The sequence below is a fragment of the Rhincodon typus genome, chromosome 12 (genome assembly GCF_021869965.1).
Source record: "Rhincodon typus isolate 14 chromosome 12, sRhiTyp1.1, whole genome shotgun sequence".
NCBI classification, from domain to species: domain Eukaryota; kingdom Metazoa; phylum Chordata; class Chondrichthyes; order Orectolobiformes; family Rhincodontidae; genus Rhincodon; species Rhincodon typus.
In genome coordinates this window covers 71,023,191-71,038,010 of record NC_063343.1, presented here as the reverse complement: position 1 = coordinate 71,038,010, position 14,820 = coordinate 71,023,191, and the positions used below count along the sequence as shown (strand labels likewise).

Sequence of the window (14,820 nt, the reverse complement as noted above, 5' to 3'; positions counted from 1 at the left end):
TGCTGTGTTCATCCAGCTCTACACCTTGTTGTTTCGGGTCGAGTGACCACTTCTCAGATTTCTGAGGAACGGTCACTGGACCTGAAACATTAACCCTGATTTCTCTCTGCACATACTGCCAGATCTGCTGAGATTTTCCAGCAATTTGTTTCTGATTTATAGCACCCACATTTCCCTCTGTTTTTACAAAATATTAACCTCGTTGCAACCAAAGGAGTGGGCGAAGGAAAGACAGTTTAACCCTCCTCTCGCAGGAGCTGAACAGTAATAAATGGGGGAGTGAGGCTGCTGATGGGGAGAGCAATATCCACATCCAAAGTGCAAAATGTAAAACATGTACTTTATCTTATTTGTTGAAAGAGGCAACGTGGACACTTTTTTTCTTCCAAAATCATATTTTAAATCATTTCTCCGTTTACGCACGCTAAACTTGCAGCTCTTTTTTATTGTATGGTTTATTTCTCTCTAATCTGGAGAAGGTTTGAAATTCTCCAGCCCCCTGTCTCCGCAGAACTGTGCTTCCTCCCAGCCCTCCCGGTGGTTGACTGGAGTAGTGCAGCGTCTGCTATAACATACATACACACAGAGACTGCAGACTCAGGGATGCAAGAGGCAGAGGGAGAGCCTGCTTGAGACAGCGGGCACGGACGGCTCCGATTTCGCCCTGAAACTTGTTTCCCAAAGCCTGGGAAGAGCAGGGAACAAACTTGCGATGGTCCCCCTCTGGCCGACGAACAAGTGTTTTCAGTTTATTTAGAAGATGGGAAAGGCTTGTGTTGTGTCGGGGTGTGCGTGTGGGGAGGAGGTAGTGCTGAAATGCTGCTTAATTTACAGATCCGATTATTTTATAACCGCATGTGCCTTCTCGAATAATCTAACATTTGAATCATTCCACCAAAAAAAGTTTTAAAATAATTATCAAACAGCAAAGCAGTGGGGGAAACTCCAGTGCAATGTAAAGCAGCGGTCTTTATGTTTGTAAATTGAATAAACACTTGCAATTCCATTTGGAAAAATTGTATTTTAGGAACAGTAACTCGAGTCGCTGTGTAGAAATCCTGCTGCGACTTGCTGAGGTTTTTGAGTCTTTCAGCTCTGTCTGTAGATGGCGCCCTCTCTCGTTAAAATGTGGCTCCCTCTCGAACACAGGCAACAGGTTGTGACCGGCGCTCTATAAACATCAGAAGGCTTTGAGAGGCAGAGAGAGAGAGCTCCCTCACACACTCTCTCTCTCTCTCTCACACACACACACACACACACACAAGCCTCTCAAGACAGGGAGAAACTAGCGAGCAGGAGTCTTCCCGTTTGGCAATGTACTTGCAGTCAGATCCCCTACTCCTCTCCATCAGGTTGCACTGAGACACAGACACACAGGGAGACAGAGAGAGAGACCAGGGGAACACAGCTATCGCTGTTTTTGCTTCTGTACAGTGGGAACGGCCGGGGATATTCTCTCTGAAATGCGGAAAGTGTACGTGGGTGAAACTATCATCTAGCAGGCTCCGATTCTCCGAAGTGAGAATTTGCTGGAATGCGGTAAGACCAGATTTCAGTCTTGCAATCATGTGTTGCTCCTGTCTTTCTGTAATTATATAAATGGGCATATTTTTTAAAAGGAGCCCAGTTTTGTTCATTTGCATCAATGTCAGTTTCATCATGAGAACGATGCGGCTATCCCCGCGGTTTTATATCTGTGTGTGTGTGTATATATATATAGAAAGAGTTTATTATTGAAAACAAGTGTGGAAGATTCAGGGAATCAATTGCCCCGTCTCTCTCTCTCTCTCACACACACACAAGCACACACCCTTCCCTCCCTCTGGATGGGGCTGAGTTACAGAGAGTGTGTGTATGTGACGCGCAGCGCGGACAGTGACTCAGTTTCACTAGAATACAGAGAGAGAGGGAGAATGTGAGAGAGAGAGAGGGAGTGTGTGTGAGGAGAGATAGAGACATAGAGAGAGAGGCAAACTCGCTGAGACAGTGGGGCCGGGCTGATGTGAGCGAACCGACTCAGTGGCCGAGGTAAGGAGCAGGGGCAGGTTGCAATAAAAGGTGCTAATGGTGTTCCTTTTAAAAGAAAATAAACTGGAAATGTTTGGAGCCAGCCTTAATCTGGGAGGAGGAGATTGTGTTGCTGAGAGCAGCGCGCTGTGGGGTTTCAGCTCTGGAGCAGCAAAGGGGGAAGGTGCGTTAGAGCCTGGGGGTAGGTGGTGTGGGGAGAGGTGTGAGTGGGGGGGTCTGTGGGAACTGAAGGGAGCCTGGGCTGGGACTGTGTTGAGGGGTGGGTGTGTGGGGACTGAGGGTTCTGTGTGTAGAGATGGGGGCAGTTGTGGGGGTTCAGGACTAAGGGGGTGGGAGTGTGAGGGGGGGTGGTCGGGACTGGGGAGTTCGGGGCTGTGGGGCTCGGAACTGTGTGTGGGTGTGTGTGTGGGGGTGAGGGCTGTGGGAGTGGATGTGTTGGGGATCAAGGGGTCCTTGTGAAACCTGGGGCCGGTGATGAGGGGATCTTCCCCCCCTCCCGCCCCGCAGGGTGGGGTCTGTGATCTCCCCGGTTTCCTGATCGGGACCTGACCAACCCCGCGGGACCTGCACCCTCCCGGGCTCTATCCCCAACTCCGGAGGGGGCTGGATGTACCTGTGGCCAACCTCCCTGAGACTCCCTGCTCCCTGCCTTTGCCCGCTGAACCCGGCACCCAAGCTCCTGCCCGGGATTCTCTCACACACAGCCCCCACCCCCCGACCCTACACACACACACACACACAGCCACCCCCACTCCCCTCCCCCCCCCACACACAGCCCCCCCACACACGTACACACACCCCCACATACACACAAACCCACACATACAGACACACACACACACACCCACATACACACCCCCCCACATACACACAAACCCACACATACAGGCACACACACCCACACATACACACACACACCCCACACCCCGCATACACCCTGCCACACACATACACACCCACACCCGCACACCCCCACAAACACAGATACACACATCCACACACACAGATACGCGCACACAGATAGGCACACACATGCACACGTTACACACACCCAAAGAGACACATGCACAGAGATGCATACACACACAGATTTACACATCCACAACCACACACACCTACACACACACACACCCATACATGCACACACACACACACACACACACAGTCCTCAAACCCTCCCTCCCTCCCTCAAACCCTCCTTCAGCTTCCTGCCTCCAACACTCCCTGGGAAGAATTACTCTCCAGGATTGAAGCGTTTCATTTCCCTATGAGTGTGCACTCACCACAGCAGCAGTGAGACAGTGCGTCCAAATATCTAGGAATTACTGCCGCTCACAGCCTGCTACCTCTGTCTCTCTGTGTCTGCCTCTCTCTTTGTATGTCTGTGTGTCTTTGTGCCTGTGTCTCCTTCTGCATATCTGTGTGTCTGTCTTTCTCTCAATCTCTCTGTTTCTGTGCATGTCTCTTGTGTGTTTCTCCCTCTCTGTGTCTCTCTCTATGAGTGATTGTCTCTGTCTCTCTCTGTATGTGCAAATCTGTCTCTGTCTGTACCTCTCTCTGTATCTCTGTGTGTCTCTATCTGTATCTGTGTGTGTGTGTTTGTGCGCGCGCGTGTGTGTGTATCTGTCTGTCTGTCTCTGTGAGTGTGCTTTGCAGTTTGTAAAAGGACAGGCTCAGGAACAATCTCTTTTGCCATGCCTGGTCCGCAGTATTTTACAACTTGCTTTATAAATCCGTGAGTCGTGCAGTTGGGAAATGGGGGATTTCTGATGCTACAATATAACTCTGTGTTCAAACTTAATGACAGTATCGATAGGGCTGACTGGAACCTCTTTAAAATGCATCGGTCGACAGGATGTAATCAGAATGTTTGCATTGGTATTTTAATGAACAAATATATTAGTGTGTGTGTGTTTTTTTGAAATGTTCGCTTTATTACTGATTTGCAATCTCTTCTACCACAGATTAGAGTGGACTTATTGAAGGTGATGGATCTAATCCATACTCCGGGGGTAGCGGGGCTCCTCTCTCTCCTGCTCCTACTGTGGCCCGTGCCCCCTTGTCAGGCACAGAGCGTGGTGAAATTTTCCCTCCCAGAGGAACAGCCGCCGAATACCCTGATCGGGAACCCGGGTGAGACCCTGGGGCTAGACAAGATCAACAGACTGTTCAAGCTGGAGATTGGCACTCCTTACCTGCGAGTGGACGAGACTGGAGGGAACCTGTACACCACTGAGACCCCCATAGACAGGGAGGAGATGAACTGTGAGAGACCCCTGGAGTGTTTCTTAGAGTTTGAGGTCTCAGTGACCAACACTCTGTTCAACTCAGTGCCGATACTGATGGAAGGCAAGATTCATATTCTGGATATCAATGACAACACCCCCAGCTTTAGCTCACCGGTTATTTCCATCTCTATCCCAGAGCACACTACAGCGGGTACTATTGTCAATATCCCCACTGCCACTGACCGTGATGCTGGCACAAACGGAGTGGCCAGTTATGAGCTTCTTGGCAATGAAGCCCATGGTTTGTTTAGCTTGCAGGTAGCTGAGGAACACGGTGAGAAGCTGCCCCAGCTGATAGTGACTGGGCACTTGGACAGAGAGCAGAGGGACACCTATGACCTGACCATCCGAGTGGTGGATGGGGGAAAACCCTCGCGGGCCAGCACAGCTATCCTCCGCATTACTGTGCTGGACATCAACGACAACGCCCCCAAGTTTGAGCGGTCCTCCTATGAAGGCACGGTGGAAGAGAACAGCCCAGTTGGCACCTCCATCCTCCAGGTGAGAGCTAATGACCTGGACTTGGGTGACAATTCCCAGATTGAGTACACGTTCGCCCAGGCTGCTGAGAGTGCTCGCCGCTTGCTCAGGCTGGACAAAAGCAGTGGCTGGATCACGGTGCAGGGACCGGTGGACCGTGAGCAGATTAACCAGTTCAGATTCTTTGTCCATGCCCGAGACAAGGCCCCCATTCCCAAACAGGACAGGGCTGCAGTGACCATCACCGTCAGGGACAAGAATGATAATGCCCCCACCATTGAGATTCGTGGCATTGGGCTGGTCACCCACAAGGATGGGGTTGCGAACATTGATGAGGATGTGCCTGTTGACTCCCCTGTGGCCCTGGTCCAGGTTTCAGACAGGGATGAAGGTGAGAACGCAGCTGTCACATGCATTGTAGCTGGGGACGTACCCTTTCAGCTGAAACCAGCCAGTGAGCCCAGCAGTGAGAGAAAGAAGAAATTCTTCCTGCAGACCACCACGCCACTGGATTACGAGTCTGTCCAGGATTACCTGATTGAAGTTGTGGCAGTCGATTCTGGAAACCCACCGTTATCCAGCAGCAACACTCTGAAAGTGCAGGTGGTAGACGTGAATGACAACCCTCCAATCTTCACTCAAAATGTCATCCGGGTCTCCATCCACGAAAACAACCAGCCGTACATTCCTATCGTCAAAGTGGAGGCCACAGATGCTGATAGTGGCAGCAATGCTGAGCTGGCCTACTCTCTACAGCCAGACCCTTCCATCAGCGGCTTATTTGACATCGACGCAGACACTGGAGAGATTCGGGTCAATACCATTCTTGACCGTGAGCTGAAGGAGCATTATGAGTTCAAGGTGGCTGCAGCAGATAAGGGCACCCCCAGCCTTAAAGGTACAGCCACGGTAGTGGTCAGTGTACTGGATGAAAATGATAATGACCCAAAATTCATGCTGAATAGCTACAGTTTCTCGGTGCGAGAAAATCTCCCTCCATCGAGTCCAGTTGGCATGGTCACTGTGTCGGATGCAGATAAGGACATGAATGCTCAAATATCTCTCTTTGTGGATCCGGATAATGGTGAGTTTGAGATACAAAATGGTACGGGCACCATCCTTTCCCGTGTCTCCTTTGACCGAGAACGTCAAAGTACCTACACCTTCCAGCTGAAGGCAATAGATAGTGGGAACCCTCCAAGGTCAGCTTACGTCAGTGTCACCATCAACGTTTTAGATGAAAATGACAACACTCCCGTCATCACCCAACCTTCCAATTCCTCCTTCCAGCATATCAACCCCCTCGCTCAAATAGGGACATCGGTGGAGCAGGTAAAGGCTGAAGACATGGACATTGGAACCAATGCCAACTTGACATACAGTATTGTAGGTGGGAATCCCTTTGGCCTGTTCCATATCTCTCATGATGGAAGCATATTGTTGGACAAGGAAATTTCACGGAGACACTACGGCTTGCACAGGCTTGTGGTCAGGGTGAAGGATGGAGGTACACCATCTCGTTTTGCTACAGCACTAGTGCACATTTATGTAAATGATACAATGGGAAACGTCAGCCAAGTGGAGGCTTTGGTGGGCCACAGTCTCAACACACCACTTGATGTGGACATTGCAGGAGATCCCGAGTATGAGAAGAGTAAGCAGCGAAGCAACGTCTTGTTCGGAGTGATCGCTGGGATTATTGCCGTCATATTGGTGATTGTGATCGTGGTATTGATCCGTTACTGCAGGCAGAAGGAAGCCAAAAGTGGCTATCAGGCTGGCAAAAAAGAAAACAAGGATCTGTATGCTCCAAAACAGACCAATAAAAATGCTAAGCACAAAATCAAGAAAAACAAACCCCCAAAACCCACCAAACCACTGGAGGATGATGAGACTGGAACCCAAAGGGGATTACAGTTCAACTTGATCAATGAATCCAGCAGCGACAGTCCACGGATTCATCTACCACTAAACTGTAACCCAGGGAGCCCTGACCTTGGAAGACACTACAGGTCGAACTCTCCACTGCCATCCATTCAACTGCACCCACAATCACCCACTGCTGGGAAGAAGCACCAAGTTGTGCAAGACCTTCCAGCTACTAACACCTTCGTTGGGACTGGGGACAACAACTCGACTGGCTCCGACCAGTACTCTGATTGCAGTTACAAGACCAATCCTCCAAAGTACAACAAGCAGGTAGGCTTATAAATGCTTCTAAATGTCACTTGTCCACACTGAGTTCTTTTTGATCAATGGTTTCAGCTGGGGCAGACTTGACTGTGTATTAAATGATATTTAAACTCTTCTGTAAATTCCTTTTTGAAATATCACATTTGTATTTTTTCAAGGAATGTGGCCACATTGATGCACATTTTCACAAATAAAGTCTGTGTGTGATGATCTCAATATAATATAAATCTAGTTTCTGTTCTTTTGGATTCCACTTATATAATGTCAATACTTAGGTGAATAATGTGTTCTTAAAATAAGCATGCAAAGCTTATAGAATCATACCATTTCCAATATGCAACTTCATTGTGTTTGTTGGAAATGAAACGATTGTGTGAAAATAATAATTTTCAATCAAATGGCTGAAGTTTGAATATGTAGATTCTGGCTGGAACACGGAACTTTAAACTGATCGAAGACAACTCGGCAAACTGACTTTTCTTTGACCAATGCTCTTTCAATACGTATGTGGCCTTTTCTCATTCATAAATATGTGACTTTATTTATGCTTCTGTAAAGTGCCTTTGTAAACCTGGTTCTTTGTGTAAAAAAAACAGCAAGGCAAATGCAGTGCTTAAAGGTTGAACTGTGTTTTATTTTTAAAATGGAACTGGGTTTTGTCAGCATCCAGTTCTGTCATTTTGAGCAAAAGCAAAGGAGCTGAATCAACACAATTTTTTTAAGAAGAGCATTTCAACTAATTTTGTTTCTGTGGGCAGGAAGATATAATGCTGCAGATTCAATTAAAAAAAAACTGGCTTATCAGATTTCACTGCAGACGATATCATTTTGTTAAGTGCTCTGTCGAACACCAGATTTTTTTTGAAATTTCAACAGTCTCCTTCTGGTGGTGGTACAGATCAGTTTAACATTCCTGTTACTATGTTATTTATCACATAATATAGATACTCCCAGTGATAGTACTAAATTATACTTTCATTAGTACGTAACCCTTTAGTACAATAGATGTATAATGCAGTGACTGAATTTGGAATCTTGCCTAAACCAATGATGTTAGATAGTTTCTGGTGATGTTGCTATATGTTAAGTGCCTGTAATGTCAGTGCTGATGCATTAGCCTGGAGTGTGGCTTTATAGTATGCGCTAGGCAATTGCCGAACATCATATTTGTGCATAGGTTCACTCTCTCCTCAGTTCTAATAATCCGTTGCTTTGACTATTGTAATCTGTAATTTAGTTCCAATCTGTAAATGTAATGTGAAAATTAGTGAGTTTCTTCAATGACGTTTCGAGTAAAGGACATAAGCTGGTGCAGTACTTAGCTTTTCAACAACAATATAAAAATAAAGAACAGCCAAATTTGCATTTGCTTGAGCATCCTTCATAACCCATGAAGATATCAACAAAGTGTGCCAAGGAGTACTTTTAAGGTGCATTTAAATTAGGAAAAATACATTTGCACACAGCACGGTTCCAGAAGCAGCCATGCGATAATGATCAATAATTTTTGTGTTTGTTTTCTGTGATGTTGGTTAAGGGATAAGTAGTGGCCCAGACAGTCGGGCAAATTGTGAGAATGGGAAACCTTTGAAAGATGGACAATGGGATTTGTTCTATCCTCTGAGTGAGGGAGCAGATGCAAGATCGGCTTAAACTCTCTTCCAAAGGATGTCACTTCCATCAGTATAACACCTCCAGTGCTGTGCTAAAACATCATCGTTAGCATTATTGTACCTGTCTCTGGAGTGGGATTTAAACCCACAGCCAGAGACTCTGATTAAAAGCCCTGTGAGATATTTGTGAGCCACAGTTAAGACTTTGAGACGGTGTATTGAATATTCCCAAGGAATTTTGCAGGGATAGGGAAAAAGCAGATTACAGAATCCGATGGTGATGGAAGAGTTTGCTTTGCTGACGAAACACTTCAACAGAAAAGTAAAAGTGAAGAGGAGAAGGTTCAAAAGTTTGGGGCTGTGATCTGGGGGCCTCTTGTCAGATAGTAGGAGCACACTCGAGGCAAGAGTTGGAGAGTGGAAGGTGTGAGGGGAGGAAACAAAAATGGTTTCAGGACTATGAGCTGTAAAAGAATTCCACGGGGTCAAGGGTTTGGCAGTGGTGCTGCGGTGATGTTCCTGGGTGAGCAAACCAGGACCCCATTTCAGTGTTCTGGGGAAATTATTTCAAATACCACCATGGCAGATGGTGAAATTTGTATTTTTTTAAAGAAGTCTGTAATAAAAAAATGAGTGATTATGTCATTGGTTTTTGCCGACTGTTGTAAAAAAGCTAAGTGGTTCTTAATGCCCTTTCCGGAAGGAAATCTGGTCCTTACCTGCTTTGGTCTACACAGAGTCATAGAGTCAAACAGCACAGAAACAGACCCTTCGGTCCAACCAGTCCATGCTGAACATAATCCCAAACTAAACTATTTCTACCTGCTTGCTCCTGGCCCACATCGCTCCAAATCTTTCCTTTTCGTCTCTCCATCCAAATGTCTTTTAAACGTAATTGTACCAGCATCCACTGCTTCATCAGGAAGTTCATTCCACACACAAACAACCCTCCCTGTAAAAAAATATTGTCTCTTATGTCTTTTTTAAATCTCTCTCCTCTCACCTTAAAAATGTGCCCCCTTGTCTTGTAATTCCCCACCTTACGGAAAAGACAACTATCATCAACTCTATCTATACCTCTGACTATTTTATAAACTACTATCAGGTCACCTCTCCGCCTCCAGCGTTCCAGTGAAAAAAGTCCCAGCCTATCCAGCCTTTCCTTATGACTCAAAACTTCCATACCTGGCAACATCTTGGTAAATCTCTTCTGAACCCTCTCCAACTTGATAATATCCTTCCTATAACTGGGTGGCCAGAACTGGACGCAGTATTCCAGAAGAGGCCTCGCCAATGTCCTGTAAAACGTCAACATGACTTCCCAATTTCTATACTCAAAGGAGTGAGCTATGAAGGCAAGCATGCCAAATGCCTTTTTAACCATCTTGTCTAGATGTGATGCCAACTGCATCCCAGCTCCCTCTGTTCTACAACACTACCCAAGGCCTTACCATTAACAGTATAAGCCCTACCCTTGTTTGTTGTACCAAAATGCAATACCTCACATTTATCCAGATGGAACTCCATCTGCCATTTTTCAGCCCGTTGACCCATTTGATCAAGATCCCGATGTAATCTTAGAAAACCTTCTTCACTGTCTACTATGCCACCAACTTTGGTGTCATCCACAGACTTACCAACCATGCCTTCTATATTCTCATCCTAATCATTTACATAAATGACAAACAAAAGAGGGCCCAGAACTGATCCCTGTGGAACACCGCTGGTCATAGACCTCCAGTCCAAACAGCAAACCTCCACCATTACTCTCTGTCTCCTACTTTTAAGCCAATTATACATCCAGTTGGCAAGCTTACCGTGAATCCCATGTGACCTCACTTTACTACTTAGTTTACCATACGAAACCTTGTCATAGGCTTTACTAAAATCTGCCATCATCAACCTTTTTGCAAACTTCCTCAAAAAACTCAGTCAAGTTTGTGAGACATGATTTTCCTCACACAAGACCATGCTGAGTATCCCTAATCTCAAAATGTCCATAAATCCTATGAGACTGCAAATTCACAACAATGTGGATGGACATTGAATTCTGACCTAGTCAGTGGTACCCATAACTCATAAATGAAAATAAATTCAATATGATGAGGGACAGGGAGAAAGTGTTGGTCAGCAGTGGTAAATGTGATGGATTTGCAGTTTTGAATGAGCTGCAGGTTAGCTAATAGGAAGGTTGTGTCCAAGCATTATCTGCAAATGAGGGAATGAGATGGAGTAGCAGTGGAATTAGATGATCTTATTGATGTTTGGGATGTAAGTCAAAGTGTTTAACACCAGGTCAAGCAGGATCTGGTTCTTCTTGAGCAGTTGACTTGGAAGATTGATCATTTGATGGAACTCAGATTTGTCTAGAGGTCTGAATGAGTCACTACCAGTCAGGGCAAAAAAGAGATGCGATTATTGAGCCTCAGCACCTCAGAGCTGTCCAGTAGAAAAATGAGCCAGTGTTTGTATTCTTGATTGTTACCCCAGTGCCTACTGTGACTTGTGATATTTTTGTGCTTAAATAGCCTATAGACACTCCCTGCACAGGCATTGTGTGAAATGTGCGAATTTGTAATAGGTGCTGGAAGGTGGTTTGAAGCTCTGCTGAACTGAACACCAAATTGCTGAAGACTGCATTTCCAGTGAGATGCTGCAGTTTACAAACCCATCGCTGGAACATTTTGAATTTCAATCACAAATTGTACTTGAGGACTGGAATATTAATTTTTTTTTTATTTCAGAATTTTCTTTTGAAATCCACATTTTGACATTTGTATTCTATTGATTATCACTGAAATGCATGCACTGCCTCCTAGTTCTTTGCTTTTGCAGATACATGCTTACTGATCTGTACAATATTTTCAACAGGGATCTTATTATCAATAAATAAACTTAATAAGTCCATCAGATAAATGAAACTGACTGCCAAGAACAAGTTGTTGAGTCCTTGATTTAGTTCTAAGTTCAAAAAGGAGCTGGATCAATAAACGTTGAGAGAGGGGATTTGGTAGTGCTGCCTGATTTACATTTCCATTTAAAACACGATATCAGGACCTCACTGGGGGTCGGAGAATTGACAGTTGATGTGGTTGTGTGAGGACACAGTGAAGAGAGTAGTTCCTTCTCATCCTAATCGGGGAAGGGGAAGTTGAAGTGCAAGGTCACATCTCGACTTTGGAGATAGGATTTTGGGGTGGTGGATAACTCTGGGATGTGATATAATGAGAAAGTAATCAATACCAAAACCAAAAGTAGCGGAGGAGCCGAAAAATGTGGCTACGCTTTCCCAAAGAGTTTGCTGAAGAAGACTGGAAAGATCAGTATTTTGTTCCCTCATCCTTGTATCTGGAGAAAGTGAGTGCGTTTCCTCTGCTTTTCAGATTTGTGATGACAAACATGAAATTAACCAGCTGAAGATATGTCCTGTGATAGTGACCTTGAAGATGCGTGGAGAGGTTCAGCTGGCGGCGATTTGATTCTGTTTTTCTGGTTAGAGAAGAGTGCCCGGTCTGAAGGGATTGATTCGGTTAAAATCTAGAACTGCCAGACTTGCAATTTGATGGTGATTGCTCACCTGATACTCTCCACCTTGTGTTTTACAGCAGGCTGTGGTGTCACCCATGTCCTTGAAAGGCTGGTAATTTAGTGCTGGCAAAGCTGAAGTAATGAGCTGACTCTGATTTTTTTAGGGGTCTCTCCAGATGTTCAGGTGGAAATGGATGAAATATTATTTTCTACATATAAACGCAATTCTAGTCAGCAACTGAGCCATAACGTATGCAAATACTGCTGGTCCGCTGCTTTTTAAAACTGCAGGAAACGAGAGTTTTTGGTAACGCTGCCTGTGTCTTGGGACTTTGATCAGCTAACTCAGCTTTGGGCTATCTTTGACTACCCTCTTTTGTCCAGCCCCACATGACAACATCTCCTGACAACACTTCACATGTCAATATAATCACTGGATAAATAAATGATGCTTCATTTTTAGTGGCATTTGTTTTGATTTCATCAGTAATCACTTTGAACCAAACCCCTTTTCTAAATGAAATTATTCAGACCAGCACTGACGTAGCCCCAGTCTATTAACAGAGAATGATGGACTCATGAGATGTAATCAATCCTGCTGGTATTTTTCTATGAAATTCATTGTGTCGTTGTAAAATAAAAAGTTGAGCAATATTTGCTGATACTATAATGAAGGCTGTTTTACGTCTTCCTGAATACACACACACACACACACACACACACACTCTGTAGTCTGTAAGAGACTGTTCCTAACCCTCTCTGTCTGTCTTTAGCTACAAGAAGCCGAAGAGCAAACAATGACCACAGGTGTATGACATCTCACAATACCTTTTCAGCATCAATAGGAATAAGGGGTGACCAAAATATTTTATTTTCACCAGATCTAGCAGGTTAGAATGAAATTAAGACTTAATTTTACACAAGGGACTGTAGAGGTTTCAAACTCTCTTCCGCAAGCGGCAATGAATGCTGGATGAATTGATCATTTTAAGATGGGCCTCGGTGAAAAATAAATCTCTTAAACCTATCAAGATCAAAAACCACACGACACCAGGTTATAGTCCAACAGGTTTACTTGAAGAAACAAGCTTTCAGAGACTTGCTCCTTCTTCAGGTGTCAGTGAGAGAGGTGGTATCAGACGCAGAATTTATAAGCAAAGGATCAAAGAGTCATAGCACTGATGTGAATGTATTGAACAAACCTGAGCTGGCTATTATATCTTTAATCAGTTAGAAAGGATTAATATGCAAATCCCAGAACTTCTTTCAAGTCACTGCTCAAAGATAACTAAATGTTTTATCAGTATACCAGAAGTGACATCTCAGGTCAGACAATGCATTTTACGTGTGAGGCATGGTTTAGGATCTGGCTGTGTGTTAACTTGGAGTCAGACTGGTTTTATTTCCAAAGAGTGAATTTAAAAAAATCCCCATTGACTGTCTACAAATTGTGTACTTTTTGAACAAAAGTAGAATGTATCTGTAATTACAAATCTGCAAATGCAAATTCACCCCATAGATTTGTGTGTGTGTGTGTGTGTGTGAGTGAGAGAGACAGAGAGAGAGACACTCCGAAAAGCTAGTGTCTTCAAATAAACCTGTTGGACTATAACTTATTGTCGTGTGATTTTTGACCTTGTTCACCCCAGTCCAACACCGGCACCTCCCCATGCAATCTATCAAGAGACGTGGGACAAAGAAAAACAGATAAATGGAGTTAGGTTGCATATCAACCATGATCTGACTGAGTGTTGGGAGAGGCTCAGTTAGAAATGATAAACTCATTTTCCTGTGTTCTGAAGACAGTGCTTCATCTAAATGGATCACCTGAGATTTGGCACATCTTGACGGTTCAATACTACCTTGGTACTGCAAGCAAATGCAATTTTATACTGCCTGACACAATTGCAGGATGGCCTAATGTACTTAATGGCCATGAAACATTTCTGTGGTATAAATACTATGTGGAATCAATGTGGAATCACGCCATTCAGCCCATTGAGTCCACACTGTCCGTCTAAAGAGCATCCCAACCAAACTTATCCCCACACCGTATCATCACAACCCTGCATTTCCAATGGCTAATCCACCTCACCTACATGTCCCTGCACATTAGGGGGCAATTTAGCATCACCAGTCCTCCTAACCTGCACATCTTTGGACTGTGGGAGGTAGCTGGAGCACCCAGAGGAAACCCACGCAGACACGGAGTATTGGAGATATTCTTAAATCCCCACTTATGGGGCTCATACCCACGACTGTTTGACTGAGAGCTAGCGATATTATTGAGCTAAGCTGACGGATGATTTAACATCATTGATATTTGCATTGGCCTATTGCTTTTGTGTTAATGCTTGTTATTGATGTGTTGTTAAATAAGTCAGCGAAAAGCCAAAACCTCAGAAGCTGCACCTCCGGGCAGGTCACTCATTGTGTTCTTTGCAGCTCAATAGGCTTTGTCGCTGTCCAAATTTAAGTAATAAACACTTGAAAATGTGAGCAGTACCACATCTTCCATCCAAGTCCCTGTTAAAAATGTTGGTCCAGAAACAGATTCTGACTTTGCAAGCTTGCAATTGTTATCTGCTGCAAGAAGAGTGAAAAGAACAGTAACCCTACATTACTGAACTCTATGCTAGAGACTTGAGCACAATGTTTTTGGCCTGCATTCCAGAGCAGAACTGAAGGAT

At 44.8% G+C, this 14,820-nt stretch overlaps 1 protein-coding gene across 3 annotated transcripts; it reads left to right on the top strand.

Moving 5' to 3' along the window:
- Nucleotides 1-1,050: 1,050 nt before the first annotated feature.
- Nucleotides 1,051-12,741, top strand: LOC109919476 (protocadherin-1). Of its 3 annotated transcripts, none has more exons than XM_048603838.1 (3): nucleotides 1,051-1,539; nucleotides 3,993-6,995; nucleotides 11,986-12,741. In XM_048603838.1, the coding sequence occupies exons 2-3, from the start codon at nucleotides 4,017-4,019 to the stop codon at nucleotides 12,079-12,081; spliced, it is 3,075 nt and encodes a 1,024-aa protein (XP_048459795.1). In that variant the 5' UTR covers nucleotides 1,051-1,539; nucleotides 3,993-4,016; the 3' UTR covers nucleotides 12,082-12,741. The 3 variants fall into 3 exon arrangements, with proteins under 3 accessions (XP_048459795.1, XP_048459797.1, XP_048459796.1); XM_048603840.1 differs by lacking the exon at nucleotides 11,986-12,741 and adding an exon at nucleotides 11,131-11,693; XM_048603839.1 differs by lacking the exon at nucleotides 1,051-1,539 and adding an exon at nucleotides 1,910-2,028.
- The last annotated feature ends 2,079 nt before the right edge of the window (nucleotides 12,742-14,820 follow it).